Source organism: Schistocerca gregaria, chromosome 1 (genome assembly GCF_023897955.1).
Source record: "Schistocerca gregaria isolate iqSchGreg1 chromosome 1, iqSchGreg1.2, whole genome shotgun sequence".
Lineage (NCBI taxonomy): Eukaryota > Metazoa > Arthropoda > Insecta > Orthoptera > Acrididae > Schistocerca > Schistocerca gregaria.
In genome coordinates, this window is record NC_064920.1 from 322739215 (window position 1) to 322764917 (window position 25703).

Here is a 25703-nt window from a genome sequence, read left to right on the forward strand (position 1 = left end):
TTCTTGTGGCCCATTGGAACACATACTAAAGAGGATTATGTTGAAAAAGTAAAAAAGTATTGTTTTGTAAAAATAAATGCTCTTTTTCTCCAAACCAATTTGTCTCCTTGATTATTGAAACGACCCTTGTACTTTGGAATACCTTTGATACTTTCTCAAACTTTTTCTGTGGGTATGTTCTCTCTCTCTCTCTCTCTCTCTCTCTCTCTCTCTCTCTCTCACTCTCACTCACTCACTCTCAGATTTGCCAATGAATTTTCTTTGGTTTAATTTTCTTTCCATTTAGAAAACTAATCACAGATCTGACTTCACATGCAGCAGCATTTCCAATTATGGCTGACATTATCAAGAAGCACTACAAAGCACAAGTCAGCAGCAGCAATCTGAAAATGGCGTACATATCTTCTCCTTGAGTCAGAGCAACTGCCACGCATGCTCAGAACTGTGATCATAGTGCTGCTGCAGATAGAAATAGAAACGGAACTTACTTTGTGGATGACCCTTGTACTTGGTTCAGCTACAGGCCTTGTTTCAGTGTTAATTTTTTCCTACTCTGTCACATATTTTGTGGTCTGTCATTATGACACTGATCATATCAACCATTCACAATTTCACTTTACATAGACCATTCTTCTTGAAAGAATTACAGTAGTGTATGATCCTCCCAAACACCTACTTCATCTGGCAGATATGTACAGTTACAAAACACAAACACCACTTCTCTCATTATGTAAAATGAATACAAAAACTGCATAAAAATCAGATATGGTCAAGTTGAAAATAGTACATTTGTGTGTTGATTTGACATGGAATGACTCTTAAACAGTTCAAGGAACACATGCCTTCCTGGACCCAGATTACTTCCCCACGATGTGAAATGGTGTAGCTGCTAGTAGGACTGAAAGTGGGTTTAAGTGAAGAGTTTGTAAACAAGAACAAAGACCTCTGTGTGGAGCCAGGAGATGTGAAGCAGAACAGAAAATGTACATAGCACAAAGGACAAAGTGACACCATGAGTGGAGGTGGAAAAAGTGAAGTGTAAATAACAGTAAATAAACCAGTGTTTATGTATCAGCAAAATCTGAGGGCAGATTTATTCCGTAGCGGGGAAGAACCTATAAAGGAAAAAAGTTTTAAAGGGGGTTTGGAGCCAGCAGTGGAGTGACAGGATGGTAATCATGTCACACTGGAGTCAGCCAGGCACTGACCAGTGACCCTTACTCTGAGTGGACTAACACCTCTTCCTCATCACAGCCTTCAACATGACAAAACCAGGCCACTCACCAGGAAGAATTAAAGCTGACCCATTGCCAGTTACAACAGCCAGTCATTGCCTCTTTTCCAGGTAGTTCAGCATGACACACAAATGCAGCCTGCCACTAGTGGAGAGCAGAAGCATTTAAGCCCACCCGAATCAGTCTGTCAGCATTTGGCCAGCTGGGCAATCTGTGACAACTGGATTCTTCATCACCACCATGCCATGCCGCTTCTGCTGACAGGGCCACGAATGAAGGATATCTGCCTGTCTGCCCAAACCTGGCAGCCAACGCTCCGCCAGCCACCTGCCCCCAAATTACATAAAGGCAGAAACACATTTAAGTGACTACTTGTTGGATGAAGTAATTAAAGGTTTGTTTATGTTCATCCTCATGTCTGTCTGCAGCCACTTATAAACAGTTACATTGTGGAGTAAAGTTTAATGGAATGAATAAAGACTTGTTTTATATTTACCTTGATTTGACTGCTGCGTCCCCACACATATCACACTTCTCTCTCAATCCATCTACAAACCCAGTAATGCCCACAACAGACTAGAGCACAGCCTGACAAGCAAGAAATGTTTTACTAATGTTTCTGTGCAAGCACTCCCATCCGCTACATTTTGGTGCCCAACATGGGGGATCTTACAGCTATACCATTATATAAGGGTCTTTTGTGAGGGTTTCAAGTCCCAAATAATTATGTTCCTGTAAGGGAATGAGGAAGCAGCATGCTACTGTTCACCATCCAGCAGGGAATGCATGTTTCCATCCCTGCCGAGTCCACGCCGCCAGGTCGTCACGCGCGCTTGTCGGCTATCCACATGGAATAAAAGCGGGTCTTTCTCCCGGCCTTGTCATTGCTGTTGCTACTGTTAGCCACCGGGCTTCCCCAATCGATAAACTGTGTTCGAATGCTGATCACCTGCTCACCCTAAGATCCTCCACACTCATACCACCACCAATCCTGACCAGTAAAAACACCTTTTATTCCTCATATGGACAGCTATAACACTTTTCCCAAACTTCAAAACCACTTTCTGCAGGCATCATCATCTTACAGCTGCACAGAAGGCCTCAAGCTGCCCCACAGTTTCTTGAGAGCAGTGTAATGTTTGCAGTATCCTGGAGCTCCCAATGCAATTTGTTCTGAACAGTGTAATGGTGCAATGTAGTGTACTGCTAATAACTAACAGAATCATGAATGCAATCACATATACCTACGCACTGGGAGAATAAACTTTTTACATAAGCATCAAAGCACTAAATTAAACTAATTAATATCTTACCTAAGGCTTCCTAGAGCTCCAATACGTCCACTGTGCTTCAATTCTGACTGTAGCTCCTGCCTTCCTTGATCACCAAACTGATTTCCTTGAAGAACTAAAATTTTCAGGTTACCTTTATTACGCATTGCCTCAGCCAATGCTAAACCACCTTTGGCACCTATTTCATTATAGCCCAAATGAACTTCCTGAAATTTATGCAGACACAGTAAAAAAAAAAGTCTATGTAAAACACAGAAGTTGAAGTGCCTAGAATAAATTACTATACAAGATATTTATCCACTTAAGTCATTACTTTCAACCTTCACGGACAGTTTGCAAGGGCACCTCCAATACATTTACAGAAGATGGCTGTTCATCAGATATATTAGTACACAGACCTACAAAAAGCAGTGTCTGACAAATTTATGCTCCCTACAGTAGTTGAGGAAATGAAGTGAAGAATATGTGCTGGAAGTTTATGTGACTTTCTTACATCAACTGAAAGTTTTTTATCAACTGATGGAGACAAGAAGGGGAATACTACTGTTGTATCTTCTTGTGTAGTAGGTTGGCCAATGACTACTGCAACTAACTCTCAAAGTCTTAACTGATCTCTTGTATTTTGTCAGGGACAGATTAAGAACACTTGTTGACTAGCAGAATACCAATGAGAACTTGTTAAAATCTGCACTGATAGAGGCAAAATCCAATCAATCAGTAGCCGCCAAAATAATAGTGTTAAGCTACTATTTAGTCTAATAATTTTGAGAGTGCTCTAAACTCTTGAAATCAATGTGTTTGTTGGGAACTCTCATAGAGGATAGAAGGATAATTTGGGCATCCAACAGGACACAACAAATAGGTTGCAAGTGGGCAACCAGCAGCTCACAATTGGTTTCCATCTAGCCCGTGGAAGAGATTTGCTAGGTTACTCGTCATTGTTTGTCAACTAAATTTCCTGTGTCACTGCTATATATCTGTTGTTATGTTCTTTGTTGTATTGACATTAGTAAAAAATTTCATCCATTATGGGCATATAAGAACACTGCAACTGCTGAAACATAGTTAATTTATAATGAATTAACTGCCACCAGTTTCTTTTAAAGGCATTTATTTTTCCATGATGACATATTAAGATGCCTGGAAAGACCTCATCAGATGTTGCACATGTTTCAGTTTTGATTTTATGCACTAGGAGTGCTGCTGTCACATTATGTGACATAGTGGCCTTGAGCTTAAGTAGGTATGTGAATCATGCCTTATGGGGGACCCAACTAGGTGGTCCTGCAGTTTTTCATTTTCCTCATATGACAGTCATGATCGATTGGGATCATCAAAGTTACCAATGAAATTTCATTAAACAGGTGCAAATATTCTCAACTGTTCTGATTTATGAAGAGCCATATGGACTGCAGTGTTAGGACAAGAGAGAGAGAAAGAGAGGGGGGGAGGGAGGGAGAGGGAGAGGGGGGGGGGAGAGAGGGAGGGAGAGAGAGAGAGAGAGAGAGAGAGAGAGAGAGAGAGAGAGCTTTTAAAAAATATCTGTAGTTTTTAAGCTGAACAACAATGTTCCAGTTCTTTTTTTATGTGCCTACCTTTCAATTAATGCCTCCGCTACAAAGTGTTTGGTTACTTTTATTTATTTCATTTTAGAACCAAAAAACTTGTTCTAAAATGAAATGAGTAAAAAAATAATAACTACTTTGTAGTGGAGGCATTATGTGAGAGGTAGGCACACAGAAAAGAACTGTAATATTTTAGTTCAGCTTAAAAACTTTAATTCTTGTTTAAAAATATTCTCTCTCTCTCTCTCTCTCTCTCTCTCTCTCTCTCTTTCTTTCTCTCTCGTCCAACACTGCAGTCCATCTGGAACTTCATAAGTCATGATTCTGTAGTGTCCTAATGTCAATAGTGTTCATTTTTGCATTTCTTTGAATAAGTTTCTACATGAATTGGTGTCTTTTAAGTTGCACATACCTTAAGTAAGAGATGTCCCTTCTTGAGGGCAGTTGCCAGTAATGTTGCTCCTTTAGTTTTAAGTAAACAATCACCAAGATTAATTTCTTCCAATTTCTGGAGGCTAGAGAGGGCATTGGCTACAGATAGAGCACCTTTTGCTGTGATAGTATTGTCATTCAGGTCCAATATCTTCAAATTAGGATTATGTGTCAGGGCTTCACATATTGCTGTTATACCAACATGATATATCCCATTTTGTGGCATTGACAGATGTTCCAGAGTACCTACAGTCTGAAACGGACATTAGAAGAACCTGTTAATAATGACAAATTCCAGGTGAGTCCTAGCAACAAATTCTTAACAATGTACATCACCCATTTGGTAATTTCAAACAATGTACATATTTATATTAAAAACAAAGATTCCAAGACTAACCAAGGGGAAAGTGCCGGTAGATAGGTACAATAAATAAAACGCGCGCGCACACACACACACACACACACACACACACACACACACACACACACACACACACACAGAAGTTCGAGCTTTCGCAACCAGCGGCTGCTTCGTCAGGAAAGACGAAGCAGCCGCCGGTTGCGAAAGCTCGAAATTCTGTGTGTGTGTGTTTGTGCATTTTATTTATTGTGCCTATCTACCGGTGCTTTCCCGCTTGGTAAGTCTTGGAATCTTTGTTTTTAATATATTTTTCCCATGTGGAAGTTTCTTTCTATTTTATTTACAACGTACATATTTATATTTACATCTACACCACAAGCTACTGTACAGTGTGTGGCAAAGAATACATTGTATACCACGCCACTTCCCCTTTTCTGTTACAGTTGCACACGGGTCACTGGAGGTACAATTGCTGGTAGGTCCCAGAGAGCCCAAATCTCTCAAGATCTTTTCGCAAGACGTATTTATGAGGAAGCCATCTATTAGTTGATTATTCTAGATATGTACACTCTTCAAACTTTAACAGTAAAGCACACCACAAAGCAGAACACATCTCTGGCAGCACCTATCACAGGAGTTGGCTGGGTGTCTCTCATTTTTGTGCTTACTAAGTGATCCTATAGTGAAAAGTGCTGCTCTTCATTGGATCTTCTCTAATTCCTCTACGAATCATATGTGCACAGATCCCAGATTTACTAGCAATATTCAGGCCAATTTATCTGGTAATAAAGGAAGTTGTGTCTGAAGATGAAACTGGATCAACATGTAAAACTGTGGGTCATGTACTGACATATCATTACACCACTGTGGTATTTAATTTTCAACTAAACACAGAAAATAACACTGTAATGAAACAGTTATAACCCAGTTTCACAACATAAATATCTAAACTATTAGATAGGAAAATCAGGATTCCACAAACTTTGCAATGCCTGAGAATACTGTATCTATACATTCATCACACAGAGTCTATTCTTATCCCTTAGGCAGTACTGACAGGAACATTATCCAGCTAAGTGAAGAAATGCCATATGGTATATTTAAAAAAAGTCTGTCGCAATGTTGTTTCTAAACAAATGGCTGCATCACAAATGCATCTGAACAATTTCAAGAATCTACGTCTACATATATACTCTGCAAGTCACCATATGGTGCATGATGAAGGACGCCTTCTACCACTACTAGGCATTTCCTTTCCTGTTCCATCTGTGTATGGAGCAAAGGAAAAACTACTGTCTTCAGGTCTCCAAACAAGCACTCTAATTTCTCTTATCTTGTCTTCAAGGTCCTTACAAGAAATGTACACCGACGGCAGTACGGTCATTCTGCAGTCAGCAACAAATTCCAGTTCTCTAAGTTTCCTCAACAGTGTTTTGCAAAAAGAACATTTGTCTTCCCTCCAGGGAGATCCATTTGAGTTTACAAAGCATCTCCACACAATGTGTTGATTGAACTTGCTGGTAATAAATCTACCAAAACTCCTCTTAATTATTTCAATGTCTTCCTTTAATCCAACCTCGTGGGGATGCCAAACACTTGAGCAGTATTCAATAATAGATCAAATTAGTGTTCTCTATGTCAATTCCTATATAGTTGAGCTCCCAATAAACTGAAGCTGACCATTTGACTCCCCTACTACAGACCTTACATGCTTGTTCCATTTCACATTGTTTTGCAACATTACACTTAGATATTTAATCATCCTGATTGTGTCAAGCAGCCCACCACTAATACAATATACAAATATTATAAGGTGGTTTTTCCTATTCTTCTGTATTAACTTACATTTTTCTACTTTTACAGCAAGCTGACATTCATCACATCAAATAGACATGTTGTCTAAATGTATGCTCCTACAGTCATATGACGATGACACTTTTCCATACACTACATCATCACCAGCCAACAATTGTAGATTGCTGTTCACCTCATCCCTCATCGAATTATTTATGTATAAAGAATGAGAGTAGTCCTAGCACACTGTCTGTAGACACTCCTGACAATACCCTTATACCCTTACCTCTGATGAACACTTGCAATCCAGGACAACAAACTAAGTTCTATTACTTAAAAAGTCGTTGAGCCACTCACATATCTGGGAACCTATTTCACATGCTCAGATCATCATTAACAGTTTGCAGAGGGACATCTGCCAGTTGCCCTTTATCCATGATTTGCAGGACATCATGTAAGCGACAGGCAAGCCCAGCTTCCCATGAATGATGCTTTCTAAATCCGTGCTGATGTGTGCACAGAAGCTTTAGTGCCTCAAGGAAATTTATTATACTTGAACTTGAAATATGTTCGAGAATTCAGCAGCAAACCAACGTTAAGGATATTGGTCTGTAATTTTGTGGATCCATTCTTTCAATCTGTTTGTATGCAGGAATTACCTGCAGTTTTTTTCCCAGTTGTTTGGGAAATTAGAGCTGAGAGACATATTTGTGTTAAGTGCAAGCTAAATGTGGGACCAACGCTGTAGAGTACACTATAAAAATGAACTGAGATTCCATCAGGACCTGGCAACTTACCTGTTTTCAATTCTTTCAGTTGCTTTTCAATATCAGATATGCTTAAGGACATGATTATGATTGTGAATATTCTATGCATTTCTTTCTCTTTGTGCTTACTATTAAGTTCATGGTTGAGAATGCTTAAATTAGTGCACTGACTAACAGTGTCAGTACAGTACTATTTAGCAAAGTACACAACAATACATAATACGCTAAATTGGCTGCCACATAGTCACACAGAGAGCTCTGCCAAAATTTGTAAAATTTATTTTTTACTGGTTCATTTACAAATCAATCCCAAAACAAATTGTAACTCTGCAGTGGAGGGTGCACCCAAATGAAACATCCTGGCAGATTAAAACTCTGTACTGCACCGAGACTTGAACTTGGGACCTTAGTCTTTTGCAAGCAAGGGCATCAACAACTTAACTACCCAATCAAGACTCACAACACATCCTAACAGCTTTACTTACACCAGTGCCTCAGCTCCTAACTTGCAATAACTCCACTGCTTACAATATTCTCTTACTCATCTTATGTTCGGTAACTAAAATTGTTTCACTGAATAACTATTTTCTGAAGTTACAAAAGTCAGATAATCGGTTTCTTCTGTAACTGGATAGTATGTGTAATCATTTAACATACATTGTTAATAAAAATGGCAGAGATCCTGTCATTTTAGCACTGTGCAAGAACAAATTGTGTAACTTCTGTTCAATGTCCATTTGTAGGAACTAATTTTATTACATTTCTCTCAAGTATGGAAAGCCCATGATTTTTCATTTACGTTTAGACTTAGATTTATTCTGTTTCCTCTCACACTTATGAATAAGTGTCAATTTCACCACTGGTGTGTGTGTGTGTGTGTGTGTGTGTGTGTGTGTGTGTGTGTGTCAGATGTTAAGGAATATGGTACTTAAATTTTCGAAGATGAAACTCCCACCACAGATACCAGAAAAATATCGAACAAATATAACAACATTTTTCATGTCCAAAGTGTACAATATTTAGGCATCAGGTGACTATAACGATATAACAAACTGGTAGTATATTAAGTCCATTGGACACAGAGGCCCTAGACTATAACGATATAACAAACTGGTAGTATATTAAGTCCATTGGACACAGAGGCCCTACACCTATGAAATAATTAAGGAGCAACTACTCTGCAGAAACTGAAGAGAATATTTTTTATCTTAAGATTTTCTGGGAGATAACAATGGGGTGAGGGGTGGGGTCACATTAAAAGGGAAACAAGAGGAAGTAAATTAACCCTCTCATGCACAAATTATCAAGCCAAAATTAATAAACATTTTCAGAAGACCTATCTTATGCAAAATTTTTCACAACTCAAACTGCTCCACAGCCTGTGCCATCTGGATCGATCCCACCAAGAGCAGTTTTTTCTGAATTGCACAGATGGGAACTCTCCCTGCAAAATATACTGTGCTTCTGTCACCCTCCTGGTCCCAAACTTCGTCAGTCGTTGTCCTTACCCATCTAGCCCATCCCTGTCCCATTACAGCACTATACAGCCCTCTATTCCACATCCAGTCTTTTTACTTCTCCTTTTCCCCTACTCCCCCCCCCCCCCCCCCCCCCGTCTAACCACCAACTGCACCTAACTGCCCTATCCTCTCTCCACCTTGTTCCTGCACTTTCCCACTAACAGCAATTCACTGTCCCCCACCCCTGCCCCCTGCTATCCCTCCCCCTCTCCAACCCAGCCCCTCCTTACCCCCACCTGGTTGCCTATCCTGCTCATAGTCTGGCTTCAGCTGCCAGAGACTGTGGTCATGTATGAGGTAGGTGTGTGTGTGTGTGTGTGTGTGTGTGTGTGTGTGTGTGTGTGTGTGTGTGTTTTCGACAAAAGCCTTGTTGGTCAAAAGCTCATTTTTTATCAGTATTTTTGTTGTATCTATCTGTGACTCAGCATCTCCACTATATGGTGAGTAGTAATTATCCTTTTCATAACTCAAAAGAAGAGTCATTTTAGGTTTCCCCGGGATAGGAAAATCTTTTCGCAAGTATTTAGGTGGGTGTCATCATCCAAAAGGCATAATATTTCAGCAAACCAATTTCTAGTCATCTTCAGCCATTCAGCCGTCCCACTAAATACCCCAGAAGTGCTCAAAAAATCGAGAAAATTATTTCCATAGACCAATAAGGAGGTGTCCTATTAGGGCAGATAGAACACAAACTACATCTTGCTTAGAACATTTATCAGTAATATTAAAGAATACCTGAAGGGTTTACACACTATCTTCAATTTTATTTTGAGGAATGACATTGTTTCATACACACACAATCATTACGTTTCTTAAAGCTGTAATGTGTTTTAAATCTACAATCTTGATCATGACATATTGGGCATTTTGACTGTGACTTGGCAGACCAGCATGATCCACAATTGAATCATAATTCATTGGGTATGGAATGACAGGCTGCTTTTTTTTTAATGTTCCGACAACACTAGGCTTCTATCTGAAGGTCTACTGTATTCTTCCTTCAACCTCTGCTTTCGCTTTGAGTACTGGTCCAGAGATCATTCTACTTTCAAATGTTTGCAGATCCATATTTTTCTTATTCACTCATCTTCCAGAATATCCAGGCATTAACTGTAGTTACATTTAACACATGGTAGAAAGTATTTAACATGTGGTAGAAAACACTCATGTGCCACCAAAGACAATTCTAGAGCTGGCAACGACAGAATCCACCAGGTCAACACCTCCATGTACTTACATAAATTCCGCTATCGTGGGGCTTTTAATCTCTGTAAACTTCTTTTTTTATTCGACTAAAACTGTCAGCAATCCCTTTAGGTTCTCTTCCAATATATGATACAACAATTACAAGTGAACTGTCAATCCATTTTGTGATAGTAATGCCTCCCAATGATGTAACTAACAAAGAACTGCCAATGTCCCTCCTCCTGTAATGCCTTCTGCTCCCTGCAGTCAGTAAATGTGAATGGTACTTACAACCCATATGTTTAGCTCTTCCAGTTTAAGCATCAAGGGAATGCTACTGAAGATACTGTCAATGTAAACATTGTTGTTCATTCCACAAATGTCATGACACCATGACACAGATGCACAATGTCTTCTACTGCCCCACATTCACAAACATCAGTGTGTCCTCTCCTCCAGCATTGGAACTGTTCAAAGCAACACATGTAACCAGACACCCCAGCTCACTCTCACATTTCTTCGACTTCTTTGGGAGATATTGCTTCAGGGATCATCTCCCTTTGAATGGAATAACCATCTCAACAACACTGAATTCTCCAGATTTGATAGTCTTATGATAGTTACAATGTAGAGCTTTCAAAACTGGCCATAATGTTATGGCTTGCCAATATTATCCAGAGAATTTGTAGAAATATCTTTGAAAGGTAGGAAATGGCACAGATCATAATACCTTCTGAAATACATAGCACCTGCAATCAAGTATATGCGTAAGCCAGTTTCCTCAGGCTGACATCATCATATTCTTGGTTATTCGAAATAAGTCATTATTAGTGCTGTACTGAAATATCTCTTCTGTTCATAAACAGAAATGGAGAAATAATATTTTTCATTCTGGTGTACATACAAGTTGGTCTACCCAACAATTTCGCTTGAGAATTTCTCTAGAAATAAATACAATAAAGAAATCAAGGAGACTGTCTCCAGAACACACTTTCACCTTTTTAGTAAATGTCAGCACAGTAGTCGAATCACCTCATTCACTGAACAAAATCATATTCCTTTTCTAAGAGTCTGTCGCTGTTCCTGGCTTAGAACAACCTCTTTGAATGTCAGTTTCAACGTCAGTGTTGTTTGTTGCACTTGTTTTATTGTTGTGAATATAACTTCTGGTTTCACTTGTTTCTGAACATATAATATGTGTGTCAGCAATCAGGTCCACTTCAAATAATGGTTTATTCTCAGAGGCATCACTCCAACCCCAGTCATCATCTGATTCAGCCTCCAAAATTGATTATAACTTGATGATAGTTCTTTACTTTGTTCTTTACTTGGACGTATTCTACTGTTATTGAATAACTTGGCTGTTGAATGCAGTCTGTTAAGTAGTTTTACTTAGTTTTGGAAGTGAACTATGCAAATAATATTCATTATGTATGCTACATTTAGTATATTTCGGAATGACTATACAACTGTGTGCTACATGTAATAAAATACTGGATTTATAAAAGCATAATGGGAAAGAAAATCAAAATTCCATTTGAACTGAAGACAAAAATGGAAAGGTATCTTGAAGACAAAGTGCTTATCACAAAAATTACCATTACTTATCACCATACAACTCAGATATCTACACACTACAATGTCCATAAAATGAGAAACTAAGGGAAGGAAGGGAAAGGGCGGAAGACGATGTGAGGGAAAGAAAGTGACTAACGACAGGGGCGAGAAGGAAGAAGCAAAGGAGATGAGAGAGACACTCAGAACTTAACAGACCTCATAACGAAAGGACTGGGAAGGCAGAGGGCTGGACTGAATCACCAAGCCCAGTTGAAGCCAATCCAGTCGGGGCGAAGGGGGGAGCAAGAGGGCCTGCCATCCCCTCCACTCACAGATAAGGTGGAAGGACCCTCCCTTAAATAAAATGATAAAAAACCCCATCATGAATAAAACATAAAACAAGATCTGCCACTGAGGTACTGGCAGCCAACATAAGGCGTAGCGAGTCTGGAAAGCTAAAAGTCCATCGTAGGGTTGCTAAGTTGGGTCAGTCCAATAAGATGTGAGCCACAGTCAACATCGATCCACAACAACAGAGAGGGGGTGCTCATGATGGAGGAGATAACCATGAGTCAAAAAAGTGTAGCCGATGTGGAGCTGGCAGAGGATGACAGAGGCCTTACCATAAGGAGGATCACCACGGAGTTGTGTCCTGAGCTTGATCGGCGAAGAAAGAGTGATCCATTCTGCATCCCAAAGACCCAAAACCTGATGACGTGATGCCGAGCGAAGGTCTATTTCCAGAATGCCAATAGCAAGAGATGACCTGGTAGTAGCTAATTTAGCCAGTTGATCGGAAAGTTCATTGCCAGGAATCCCAACATGGCCTGGGGTCCAAATGAAAACCACCAAGCATCCACATTGAGCGAGGAGAGAAAGGGAGTCCTAGATAGCGATGACCAACAGGTGGCGAGGGAAGCACTGGCCGACAGCATGCAAACCGCTCAATGAGCAACTTCAGATATTGAAGGATAATCCTGAGCAGGAGCGGATAGCGTCCAGTGCACACAAGATGGCTACCAATTCTCCAATAAAAACATTACAGCCATGTGGCAAGTAACGAAGTTCCGTGCATTGCGCATAGGTGTAAGCAAAACCAGTGTGGCCAGCAACCATGGAGCCATCAGTATAGATCACTTCTGAACCCTGAAAAGAACTGAGGAGACAGGAGAACTGGTGGTGGAGAGCCATCACAGGGACAGAATCCTTTGAATTGATTGAGAGATCAAGACAGAGCTGCGGCCAAGAGACGCACCACGGAGGGGTAAGTGTGTGAGCGGAGAAGAGAGGTGATAAAGGCAATTGCTGGAGCTCAGAAAAGAGCGACTGAACGCAGACAGCCATGGTAAGCCCACATTGTGGCCGGCGCTGCAGCAGGGTGACCTCCGTGTCTGGATAAAGGAGACCATAATTAGGGTGCTTTCGGGTGCAGCGAAAGCGGAGCGCATAAAATATCAGCTGTTGCTGGTGCAAAACTCACAATGGTGGAATCCCTGCGTCTGCGAGAAGGCTAAGTACGGGGCTAGTACATAAGGCACCAGTCGCAAGTCGGACCCCACAGTGGTGGATGGGGTCTAGTATATGCAGTGTTAAAGGCGACGCAGAACCATAGACAGGACTTCCATAGTCTAAACGAGACTGGAGTAATGCTCGATACAATCGCAGGAGCACAGAGCTGTTTGCACCCCAGGTGGTATTGCACAGACACCTAAGAACATTGAGATGGGACCAGCACATCCTCTTCAGCTGGCAAAGGTGAGGGAGCCATGTCAACTGGGCATCAAAGACCAGACCCAAGAAGCGATGGGTGTTCACCACCTCGAGGGGCTGGCCATCGAGGCACAGTTCCAGATGGAGATGGACTGTACGGTGATGGCGGAAATGCATGACAAGTCTTGGCCACTGAAAACTGAAAGCCGTGGGAGAGAGCCCATGAATCTGCCTGACAGATTGCCCCTGTAGACAGCATTCTGCAGGGCCCATTACAGAGGAGGCGAGGTAGATACAAAAATCATCAGCATACAAAGAGGGGGACTCTGTCGGCCCAACAGCTGTCACCAGACCGTTAATGGTTATTAGAAAGAGAGGAACGCTCAGCACGGAACCCTGTGGGATCCCATTTTCTTGCCGATGGGGAGAGCTGTAAGAGGAGCCAATTGGACCCGAAACGAGCGACAAGAAAGGAAATTACGGAAAAACGGGCAGAGTGCCACGGAGGCCCATTCGTGAAGGGTGGTGTGGATGTTGTGGCACCAGGTGGTGTCATAGGCTTTATGCAAATCAAAGAAGACTGCAAGGAGGTGTTGCCGATGGGCAGAAGCCGACCGGATAGCAGACCCCAGGTGGACCAAGTTATCCACCGTACATTGGCCACAGCGAAAACCACTTTTAGTCTATGACAAAAGATTGCAGGATTCAAGGATTCAAAACAACCGCCGACTCACCATGTGATCAAGGAGCTTGCAGAGGGTGTTAGCAAGGCTGATTGGATGGTAGCTATCCAATTGAAGAGGCAGCTTCCCTGTCTTCAACACTGGAACAACAATGCTTTCCTGCCACTGGGTAGGAAAGTCCCTCACTCCACAGGCGGTTGAAGAGGGTCAGTATACAATGGTGGCCAGCCACCGATAGGTGTTGGAGCATTTGGTTAGGTATCCGATCCTGTCCAGGAGCCGTGTCAGGATAAAGGGCAAGGGCACTGGTGCTGGCAAATTCCCACTCGCTGAATGGGGCATTATATTGTTCTCAGCAGCGGGAAAACAAAAGACAAAGGCAGTCATTCTGAATGCTCTTTCAAAAGCTTGAGCAAAATTTTCTACCACAAAGTCCGGATTGGTAAGGACAAACCATGCACAGAAATTCCTGCAACCCTGGTGGCCAAAAATTTGCCGGAGTTTCACCAGACTTGTGAAGATAGGGTGTGGGATCCTATGGCAGCTACATATCATTCCCAGCAAATCTGTTCTGAAATTTGATTAGGTACTGGCCCAGGCACAGAGTCGTTTAAAGACCAGAAGAAGAACAGTAGAAGGGTGCTGCTTGAAGTGTTTAAGAGCATGGCAGCGGTTTTTTGGTAGCTGCAGCAATTTCCGGAGTCCACCAAGGGACCATCTTCCAGCAGGGGGAACCTGAAGAAGAAGGGATTGCTGAAACAACTGCTGAAAGGATGGAGGCAGTCAAAGTCTGAGTAGATTCATCAATACTGTCATGTGGCAATACAGGGGGGATGGGAGCAGAAGAGAAGACACCCCAGATATGGCCCACCTGGGAGGGCAATGGAGCGAGAGACACTCAAGGAAGGTCAAAACGATCGGGTAATGGTTGCTGTCACATAAGTCATCGTGGATGCCCCACTGAATCGAGAGAAGAAGGCCGGGACAGCAGACAGAGATGTCAATGGTTGAGAAAGTGCTGGGCGCCACACTAAAGTGCGTGGGAGTGCCAGTGTTTAGGAAACAGAGGTCAAGCCCTGTCAGAATAGTTTCAACTGCCCTGCCCAGGGCAATAGTCATATGACTACCCCAAAGAGGATTGTGGGCATTAAAGTCCCCTAATAACTGGAAGGGAGAAGAGAGTTGTTGAAGAAGGGTGGTGAGGACATGGGACGTGGGCAGCCTGTCAGGTAGGAGGTGGAGATTACAGATTGTGATTTAGAGTGGCCAGATGGACCCTGACATCAATGGCCCCCAGAGTGGTATGGAGGGGAACCCATTTACTAACAATGTCCTTGCAGACCAAGGTGCAAACACCACCAGAAGCCTGCAAGGGGCCAATTCGGTTCTGACAGAAAGCATGGAACCCACGAAGGGCACATGAGCAAGAGTAACAAAATGGGTCTCTTGGAGCGCAAGAAAGGGTTGCAACTCTGGAAGGTGATGCAAATATCCATTACAATTCCACTGGAGGATTCTCAAGCCGGAATCTAAAGTGGAAGTGAATAGACCAGAGTCAGTCACACCACCGAGTCGCTATCCATTACCGATAAGGATGGGGTAATACCCATATAGGTGGGGTCAGACACTGTTAGTTCATTGACTGTAGGAGGGGAAGGCTGCACCTCAGGGGGGTAGCAGAGGGGCCTTGCCCTTCTCTTGTGTTTCTGCTTCTTCTCTTGGGAAGGAAGAGAAGGGCAGCCTTCAGCGAGGGTAGGCACGGAATTACACCCGACAACCTTGGCGCCCAACAGACGCTGATCATCCTGCCGATGTAGATCGCCTTTCGAGGGGAGGTGCCAGGAAGAGGAGTACCAGGAGGGAGCTCCAGTACCAGTGGCTGCCGAAGGATGGGGGCACTTCTCCGGAGGGGGAGGGGGAGGGGGAGCAGCACCCGAAGGGGTGGGTATGGGTACCGAGGGGAAGGGGGAGGGGGAGTGGGAGAAGGGGGGGAGGCTGAAATCATGCGGCGAATGGGGTGGGGCTGGGAAGAGGAAGGGGTAGGAAGGGGAATGGACGTAATTGAAGTAAAAGTAGAGGTCATAGACATGGGAGGGAGCCGGTCATATTTTTGACGAGTCTCAGTGTAGGTGGAGCCGATCTAAGGTTTTGTACTCTTGAATCCCTCTTTCTTTCACGAACACCAGGCATGTAGGCGAGCGTGGAGAATGCTGTCCATTACAATTTACACACACTGGTGGGGGAGCACAGGCACCCCCCTCATGGAGGGGCTGCCCACAGTCACCACAGAGGGGATCAGTGGTGCAGCGCGAAGACATGTGTCCAAACCTTAAGCATTTAAAACATCTCAACGGTGGTAGAATATAAGGTTTTACATCACACCGATACACCATCACCTTGACCTTCTCAGGGAGGACATCCCCTCGAAGGCCAGGATGAAGGTGCCCGCAGCGATGCGATTCTTTGGAGGGCCCCACTGCACACGGTGGATAAAACAAACCCCTTGCCTCTCAAGGTTAGCATAGAGCTCCTTGTCAGTTTGCAGAAGAAGATTTGAGTGGAAAATAATGCCCTGTACTGAATTCAAAGATTGGCGGGGCATGATGGAGACTGGGACGTCACTGAGACGATCACAAGCACACAGGGCATCAGACTGGGCAGCAGAAGATGTCTTAATGAGCAAAGCACCGAACCGCATTTTACTCATCGATTCAACTTTGCTGTACTTATCTTCAATTGTGTCCACGAAAAACAAAGGCTTGGTCATGGCAAAACTACTGCCATCCATCCTGGTACAAACCAGGTAACAAGAGAAAGGTTTCAACCCAAGCCAGCGAGCTCGGCGCTCGTCCCAGGAGGTAGCCACGGAGGGGAAGGCCAAAGGATCTGCTACCACTCTTAGAGATGGCCACAGAATGGCCAGGATGGGGAAACTCTTGCCGCTTCATACGGAAGGCGTCTGCCCTAGTACCACCAACTCCAATCAGGAGCTCGCCCCATGGGCGCCACCCAGGCACATCAAGAGCCATCTGGCATGGAAGCCATTGCCGGGAGTTCCAGGCTCCCAAAAGTTACAATGCCCCAAAATGATGAGCATTGACTCCGGGGCATACACAAGGCTTTAACAGCTCAGATACTAGTAGTGTGATACCTGTGGTTTCAGGGGTCTCAGCTAAGTGGGTACTTAACAGCCCCACCGCATGGACTGGCTACCGTGCTGGTGACCTAGCAGGAGGGGGGCCAAAGTGCAAAGGGAAAGGGGAGGGGGAGGGGGAGAGGAACCTGCACTATGGAAGCTAGGCAGCAAGTTCATCCCTAAATGGCTTACACTGAATGGAAAATTTTGGAAATTGAGTCAAACCCCAAGCGGACCAAAAAATGCCTAAAAGGACATGGAAACAGCAAAATAAACAATAGCACAGACCAAAACAAAGCCAGGAAGATAGCCAGGTCGGCATAAAGAAGTCCACTAAGAGGGAAAAGAGGGGGCAGGGACAAAGGAGCAAGGACAGGAAGGGAGAGGAACAGGGATGTGAATGCAGCCTTCAGAGGAAAGGAAAAGAGACTGCAATAGCTCGGGGCCCCATGTGCGCCACACACGTACCCACAAAAGGACTGTGGGCCCCCTGGGGGGGAGTCTTGTACTGTCTTTTCTCTCTGGAAAACGGTGCAATCTGATGAGCATGGAGAATGGTACTTTTCACAGTTGACACATATGGAGGAAGGTTCACAGTGAGTGTTCACAGGCAGTGCTCTTCCACAATCTCTACAGATGGAGCTAGCGTGGCAACGCCAACACATGCGCCCAAATTTCAAGCAAGGGGGCATACGGTTTCACATCAGTATATCATCACCTTGACCTTTTCAGGCAATGAATCACCTTTAAAAGCCAATATGAAGGCACATGTGGCAACCCTACTGTCATCTGGCCCCCTATGCTCACAACTGACAGAGTGTATACCCTGATGCTCCAAGTTGGTGAGTAGCTTATCATCAGAACAGGTCTCTATGGAAAATGTTATGGGGAGTAACAGTCACCAGTATATCACTCAGCTTGTTACAAGCGAGCAGTGCCCGTGACTGGGCAATGCCGTTTTGAACAACATTGACCCACTTTACACTTTAGAGATAGCTGCCATTTCCCCAAGTTTGTCTTTTAATTTCTCCACAAAGAACAAAGGTTTCATGGTCAAGAAGGAATCACCATCAGTCCTTGAACAAAACAAGTAGTGCGATGAGTATTGCTCTGTTTACCACTTAGCCATACATTCCTCCTATGGCGTAGACAGGGCAGGGAACATTTTAGGGTCGTATCTCTCTGCAATGAAAAAGGACTGTTCTTCCATAAAGACTGCTGGGGTCCATGTAGCACCAAGCAGGGGATAACTTCGTTTGCTTCATTTGTGGCTTATCTGCCAAGATGCCACCCACTCTGAACAGGGTGTCTCCCCATGGGCAACATCCAGCCTCAGCAACTGCTGCCTGAGCAGTAATCCGTTGCTTGTAATACCCGTGCCCATCACAGCAGGCACACAGTCCTTGGCATACATGGAGAATCTTCAACTCGGGCAACAAAAGCACAATCCCTGTGTAATCAGGGGAGTCTACCACACCATGCAAGTACTTGATGACCCCTCCCCCCATTGGGATGGCTACCATGCTGGGTTTAGGGTGTATTACCATATTAAAGGGAAGGGTGAAGAGATGGAAAAGCACACAGAAGGAGCACACACCGAATCGGGACCACGTGTTTATTTCATGAAAAGTTGTACAATACGCTAATAGTGAAAACTTGGGGCCCAATCATAAACCAGGGGGGGGGGGGGGGGATAGTGAAAGTATAAGCATGTAGCAAGGAAAGGGAGTAATGCTGCATAGGCTAGGGCCCTGTGATAGTCAAGCACACTTACAAAAGAGCTGTGAGTACCCTGAGAGGGGTTAGATGGTAGTGTTGTAGGCACACATAGTTAGTGGACTTCGTTCAGGTTGGAAACAGCCAATATTTTATGACATACTCAGATGATAGTGGTGCTGCTAAACTCAAAAGTTTCCTCACTTCATAATGTTGGTTATAGTGTTGTCACAGCTGTTTCTGATCTTGGGCCGTCAAATCGATGCGTCTGAAACAAACTGCATATTGACCAGGTCAATTCATGTTTCCCGTTTGCACAGGACCCGGCGAAAAAAGTGTGGGTATTTTCAGATGTCCCCCGCTTGTGCAAATTACTTCACAACCACTTCTTAATCATGGCATTAAGCTTTCCGATGGGATGTGATTACAAAAGCACCAATCATTAGATAATGCATAAATTAACATGTGCCCCAAATTGCCACAGTTTCATATCAATGTGAATTGTAAAGAGCAGCAATTTGTATAATCAGCCTTGCAACTGTTTTCAAGTACAACTGCTCAAGCAATGCACTGTCTATTGCTGGACGAAAAGGAAATACCAATTCTTGGAAAATTGTTGACAAACAGAGATCAGCGTATTAGCAAACACTTACAGAACTAATGAACAGCTCCAGAAAACTATCTTCAACAAAAGGTGTTCTCCCTGTGAAAAAATGCAGTTTGGCAACGGAAAGCAACTCATGCAAATTCTACGAGGAACTGTTCAAATATCAATTAATTCTTTATTTGCCCTTGATGCTGACCTCATGTCACTCAGAATTAAGTATATTTTAACAGAATGGCTAAACCAGGACTGCCTCAACAATTTGTTTCCTTAGGTTGGAGGTACAGGTCGTTTCTATCACCATCTTTCCCTGAAAGAAGTGAAACGTTGCCTGTTTTTGATGATTCTGGGAACAAATGCTCATGACATTCTGCTGTCAAACACATCATCTGTGGAACTGGAAGACAACTAACAATAATTCCTGTCATCGAGTTTGCTTCGTGAAATTCTGCCTGATATGTCTGAAGCAATGGCCATGCTAGAAGGAGAACCAGAGATGCAGGACAAGTTTCAGCTGTGAGGCTACTGCATTGTTTGCTGTGACAGAAGATGTTGGAAGCTCATCAGAAGAATTCAGATATTTGACACGTTACACTGCGCACTGTGCTGCGAAATATAACAACACACTGGGGGCATTGTCAACCGAAGTATTTTACCCTGCTCCAATGTGACTCTCAGGAGACAAATATTTAGGCTTATCAGAACTCTGACATATCAAATGGAGTAAAATACTTCACAAACTCTTAATATGAAAGTAATCAAATACGGGTCGCTTAGAGGAAGCCTTCTTGGTTACCCAAGCCTGCCAACCCAAAGTTTGGTACAGATTTATTGATGACATCTTCATGATCTGGACTCACAGTGAAGAACAACTCCAGAATTTCCTCTCCAACCTCAACTCCTTTGGTTCCATCAGATTCACCTGGTCCTACTCCAAATCCCATGCCACTTTCCTAGACGTTGACCTCCATCTGTCCAATGGCCAGCTGCACACATCCGTCCACATCAAACCCACCAACAAGCAACAGTACCTCCATTATGACAGCTGCCACCCATTCCATATCAAACGGTCCCTTCCCTACAGCCTAGGCCTTTGTGGCAAACGAATCTGCTCCAGTCCTGAATCCCTCGACCATTACACCAACAACCTGAAAACAGCTTTCGCATCCCGCAACTACCCTCCCAACCTGGTACAGAAGCAGATAACCAGAGCCACTTCCTCATCCCCTCAAACCCAGACCCTCTCACAGAAGAACCCCAAAAGTACCCCACTTGTGACAGAATACTTCCCGGGACTGGATCAGACCTTGAATGTGGCTCTCCAGCAGGGATACGACTTCCTAAAATCCTGCCCCGAAATGAGATCCATCCTTCATGAAATCCTCCCCACTCCACCAAGAGTGTCTTTCCGCCGTCCACCTAACCTTCGTAACCTCTTGGTTCTCATCCCTATGAAATCCCCAAACCACCTTCCCTACCCTCTGACTCCTACCCTTGCAACCGCCCTCGGTGTAAAACCTGTCCTATGCACCCTCCCACCACCACCTACTCCAGTCCTGTAACCCGGAAGGTGTACACGATCAAAGGGAGAGCCACGTGTGAAAGCACCCACGTGATTTACCAACTGACCTGCCTGCACTGCGACGCTTTCTATGTGGGAATGACCAGCAACAAACTGTCCATTCGCATGAATGGACACAGGCAGACAGTGTTTGTTGGTAATGAGGATCACCCTGTGGCTAAACATGCCTTGATGTACGGCCAGCACATCTTGGCACAGTGTTACACCGTCCGAGTTATCTAGATACTCCCCACCAACACCAACCTATCCGAACTCCGGAGATGGGAACTCGCCCTTCAGTATATCCTCTCTTCTCGATATCCGCCAGGCCTCAACCTCCGCTAATTTCAAGTTGCCGCCGCTCATACCTCACCTGTCTTTCAACAACTTCTTTGCCTCTGTACTTCCGCCTCGACTGACATCTCTGCCCTTACTCTTTGCCTTTAAATATGTCTGCTTGTGTCTGTGTATGTGCGGATGGATATGTGTGTGTGTGTGTGTGTGTGTGCGCGCGCGCGAGTGTACACCTGTCCTTTTTTTCCCCTAAGGGAAGTCTTTCCGCTCCCGGGATTGGAATGACTCCTTACCCTCTCCCTTAAAACCCACATCCTTTTGTCTTTCCCTCTCCTTCCTGAAGAAGCAACCATCGGTTGCGAAAGCTAGTAATTCTGTGTGTGTGTGTTTGTGTGTTTTGTTCATGTGCCTGTCTGCCGGCGCTTTCCCGCTTGGTAAGTCTTGGAATCTTTGTTTTTAATATATTTTTCCCATGTGGAAGTTTCTTTCTATTTTATTTTAATCAAATATAAACATGAATGTCTACAGCTGATAGGACTTGGCCTATGTTCTAGTATGCTATGGGAGGGGGTGGTGCAGGCGGGCGGGGCAGGGGGGAGTTTGCATTATGAGTAAGGAGAGTCAACTATTCCATTCTTCCAAACAGTTCATCAATAGTACTCATGATGTCTGGGCAACAGATGAACCCCTCCATTGTCCAACGCATAATTATAATTTCTTGCTTGTGAAGGAATTCAACTGACAAAAATGACTGCATTGTTCAGAGACCAAACACTGTGAAGGGCTCTTATGTTTGCCTGGAATATTGAGTTCAAGAATGAACGAGAATCTGTGGATAATCAGGAACATGATCACTACCCTCAGACCAGCATTACAGATGAAAATGTTTAGGTAATTTGAGATGTTCCTGAAGACGATTGATGGGTGAGTCTAGCTGAAATTCCAGAACAGCTCAAAATAAGTTATCGGAGTGGTCAAGCAATTATCACTAACACCCTAAAGTTCCGCGAACAGTGTGCCAGATGGATCCCTCACATTTTGACCACAGATGAGTTGAGATGTCCCGAGGCTTGGGTTAAGCATGTTTGAGTCATATTGTCACCTGCAATGAAATGTTGTTCCACCACTATCCCCTCATACTGAAATAAGCCACTGTGGAATGGCAGAAGGTGAGATACACACAGTGAAGGATGTGTCAGTCAGCTGGCAAAGTTCTTTCAACAGTTTCCCTCTATGGGCAAGGCATTTTACTCACTGATATTTTGCATGAAATATGTACAATCAATGCTGCTTACCACTGTGAGTTGTTGAAGAAGGCGAGGGCTGTATATCGCCACAAAAGATGAGACCAACCACTCAAGATGCCATCTTCCTTCACAACAATGCCAGGCCTCATCCTGGGGCTCTAGTGGTCTCAAAACCTGAAGAAATTCATTTGACCCTACTCATCCTCCCTACAGCTCACACCTACAACCATGGGGTTTCCACTGTTTGAGCCAATTAAAGAAGCTCTAGGAGGGCAACAATTAGAAGACAAGGGCACAAAGAGATTCATGCACAATTGAATGGTGCTGGGATTAAAGGAAACTTCCTTTCTATTTGGAGAGATGTAAAGCAGGAAACAGTAGAAAAATAAACTAAACTTGCCTTTTTTTACAATAATTTTTAAAAATAAAATCCCGTTTATGTTTGATTTATCTTCACATCCACTGATGAATAGGCATTTGTCTTAGCTCTGCAGAAAAGGGAGAGACAAGAGGAGAGAGACACCCGCCTGCAAGCAATTTAGTAATGTTTTCTTAATTGTTCAAAATAAAAGCACAGGCTCACTTCAAACTTTCATCAACTCAGTATGAATTTTAGCAGCACAAAAAATAAACTTCCCCGAGTAGAGAATTTTCTGAAAGAACTGGATACTAGTTCACCCATTTGAACATTTCATACACTACTTTTAACCTTCAAAAACATACAACAGAAAGAAACTTCCACATGGGAAAAATATATTAAAAACAAAGATTCCAAGACTTACCAAGCGGGAAAGCGCTGGCAGACAGGCACATGAACAAACACACAAACACACACACAGAATTACGAGCTTTCGCAACTGGCAGTTGCTTCGTCAGGAAGGAAGGAAGGAGAGGGAAAAATGAAAGGATGTGGGTTTTAAGGGAGAGGGTAAGGAGTCATTCCAATCCCGGGAGCGGAAAGACTTCCCTTAGGGGAAAAAAAGGACAGGTGTACACTCGCACACACACACACACACACACACACACACACACACACACACACACACATATCCATCCGCACATACACAGACACAAGCAGACATATTTAAAGGCAAAGAGTAAGGGCAGAGATGTCAGTCGAGGCGGAAGTACAGAGGCAAAGAAGTTGTTGAAAGACAGGTGAGGTATGAGTGGCGGCAACTTGAAATTAGCGGAGGTTGAGGCCTGGCGGATATCGAGAAGAGAGGATATACTGAAGGGCGAGTTCCCATCTCCGGAGTTCGGATAGGTTGGTGTTGGTGGGAAGTATCCAGATAACTCGGACGGTGTAACACTGTGCCAAGATGTGCTGGCCGTGCTTCCTGACGAAGCAACTGCCAGTTGCGAAAGCTCGTAATTCTGTGTGTGTGTTTGTGTGTTTTGTTCATGTGCCTGTCTGCCGGCGCTTTCCCGCTTGGTAAGTCTTGGAATCTTTGTTTTTAATATATATATATATATATATATATATATATATATATATATATATATAACCAAACAATTGTGTCTGATGGATCATATTACTAGGAAATTTAGCACAAAACATAATTATAATGAAATGAATAATTACCTTAAATACTTCTGCCAGAGCTTTTGCTCCTTCATTTTCAAGTCTGTTGCGTCCAGCAATAAACACTTTGAGTGCAAGTGGACGTCCAGCTGATTTGCTATTTCTGTGACAATCAAGCAAACCTTTGGCCAACATCTGAAAACATAAAAATTTAGCATTGAATACACTGAAATTATACTCTGAAATCGGTACATAACACACACACACACACACACACACACACACACACACGGTAACACCAGAATACTGAACTCCTAATACGACACCTAACAATAACTGCATAATGTTAAAACTGACATGAGCATATTTATGTTGTCTTTTCACTGGACTGTCCTATCCAGGACAAACTATCTTAGGTAAAAGTAAGTACAAAACTAACTTTTACTGCACAGAATTATGGATTTCATTATTTAAAAAATCATATTTTAGACATTTTATCTGGTACAGTATGGAGTATTCTGACATTTTTTTTTTTGGCAACCAACTTACTAATGTCAATGTAGTTTGAAATGTAAAGAGGGAGGGAAAAATAAACTATTTTTTAAGAGGAACTAAATGTACATAACACTGGGTTAAAAATAATATCACAAAAAGTTCACAGATGTGACAGCCACAGCAGTACAAGTAGGTAGAAGAAATATTCAAATTAAAATAAAATCTTTACAGCTGCCACAACTACTTCAAACCAGCTGTGATACAATCATACTTATCCTCAGGTTTCATCCATTACTTTTAAGTTTCTTTGTTGCTTTTTAAGTGATTGTAAACAATGCATTTTTTAAAATGAACTGCACTTTGATTTAAAACAATCTGAAATATCAAATAACAATATTTATAAAACAATGGAAAATCCAGGATGGAATGTAACATAATGAAAAGGATAGTTGCTACTCACAATATAGGAGATGAGGAGTCACAGAAAGGCACAACAAAAAGATTGTCACAAATAAAGCTTTCAGCAAATAAGGCCACTGTCAAAAACAATCTCTTTCACACACACACACACACACACACACACACACAAACACACACACACACACACACACACACACACACACACACGAGACTACAGTCTCAGGCAACTGAAACCACACTCATAGCTTCAGTTGCCCGAGACTGCAGTCGTGTGTGAGTTGCGTTTGCAGTTGTGCCTTGTGCGTTCGTGTGTCACCTATTTCTGACAATGGCCTTACTGGCCCAAAGCTTTATTTGTGACAGTTTTTTTGTTGTGCCTATCTGTGACTCAGCATCTCTGCTATATGGTGAGTAGCAACTTTCCTTTTCATAATATTGTCACATTCTGTTCCGGATTTTCCATTGTTTGATATATCTATTTCAGTAATTTCAGCCAAGTTCATGTCAAATAATAACCAATAACAAGCCTTAATTCATTTGCACCTGCCTCCTGTAGTCAAGCTCTGGTGCACCTCCACAATTTTTATCCACCCCCCCCCCCCCC

General features: G+C 43.1%; 1 protein-coding gene across 3 annotated transcripts in view; it reads right to left on the bottom strand.

The window, feature by feature from the left end:
* LOC126343865 (ran GTPase-activating protein 1) overlaps positions 1-25703 on the bottom strand; it is a 103120-nt gene that overhangs the window by 51531 nt on the left and 25886 nt on the right. For all 3 annotated transcript variants that reach the window (XM_050001976.1, XM_050001974.1, XM_050001975.1), the window contains 3 exons: positions 24245-24379; positions 4505-4777; positions 2549-2733 (listed from right to left, as the gene is read on the bottom strand). In XM_050001976.1, coding sequence (XP_049857933.1) covers positions 2549-2733; positions 4505-4777; positions 24245-24379 — 593 coding nt within the window. The remainder of the gene's footprint in view (positions 1-2548; positions 2734-4504; positions 4778-24244; positions 24380-25703) is intronic.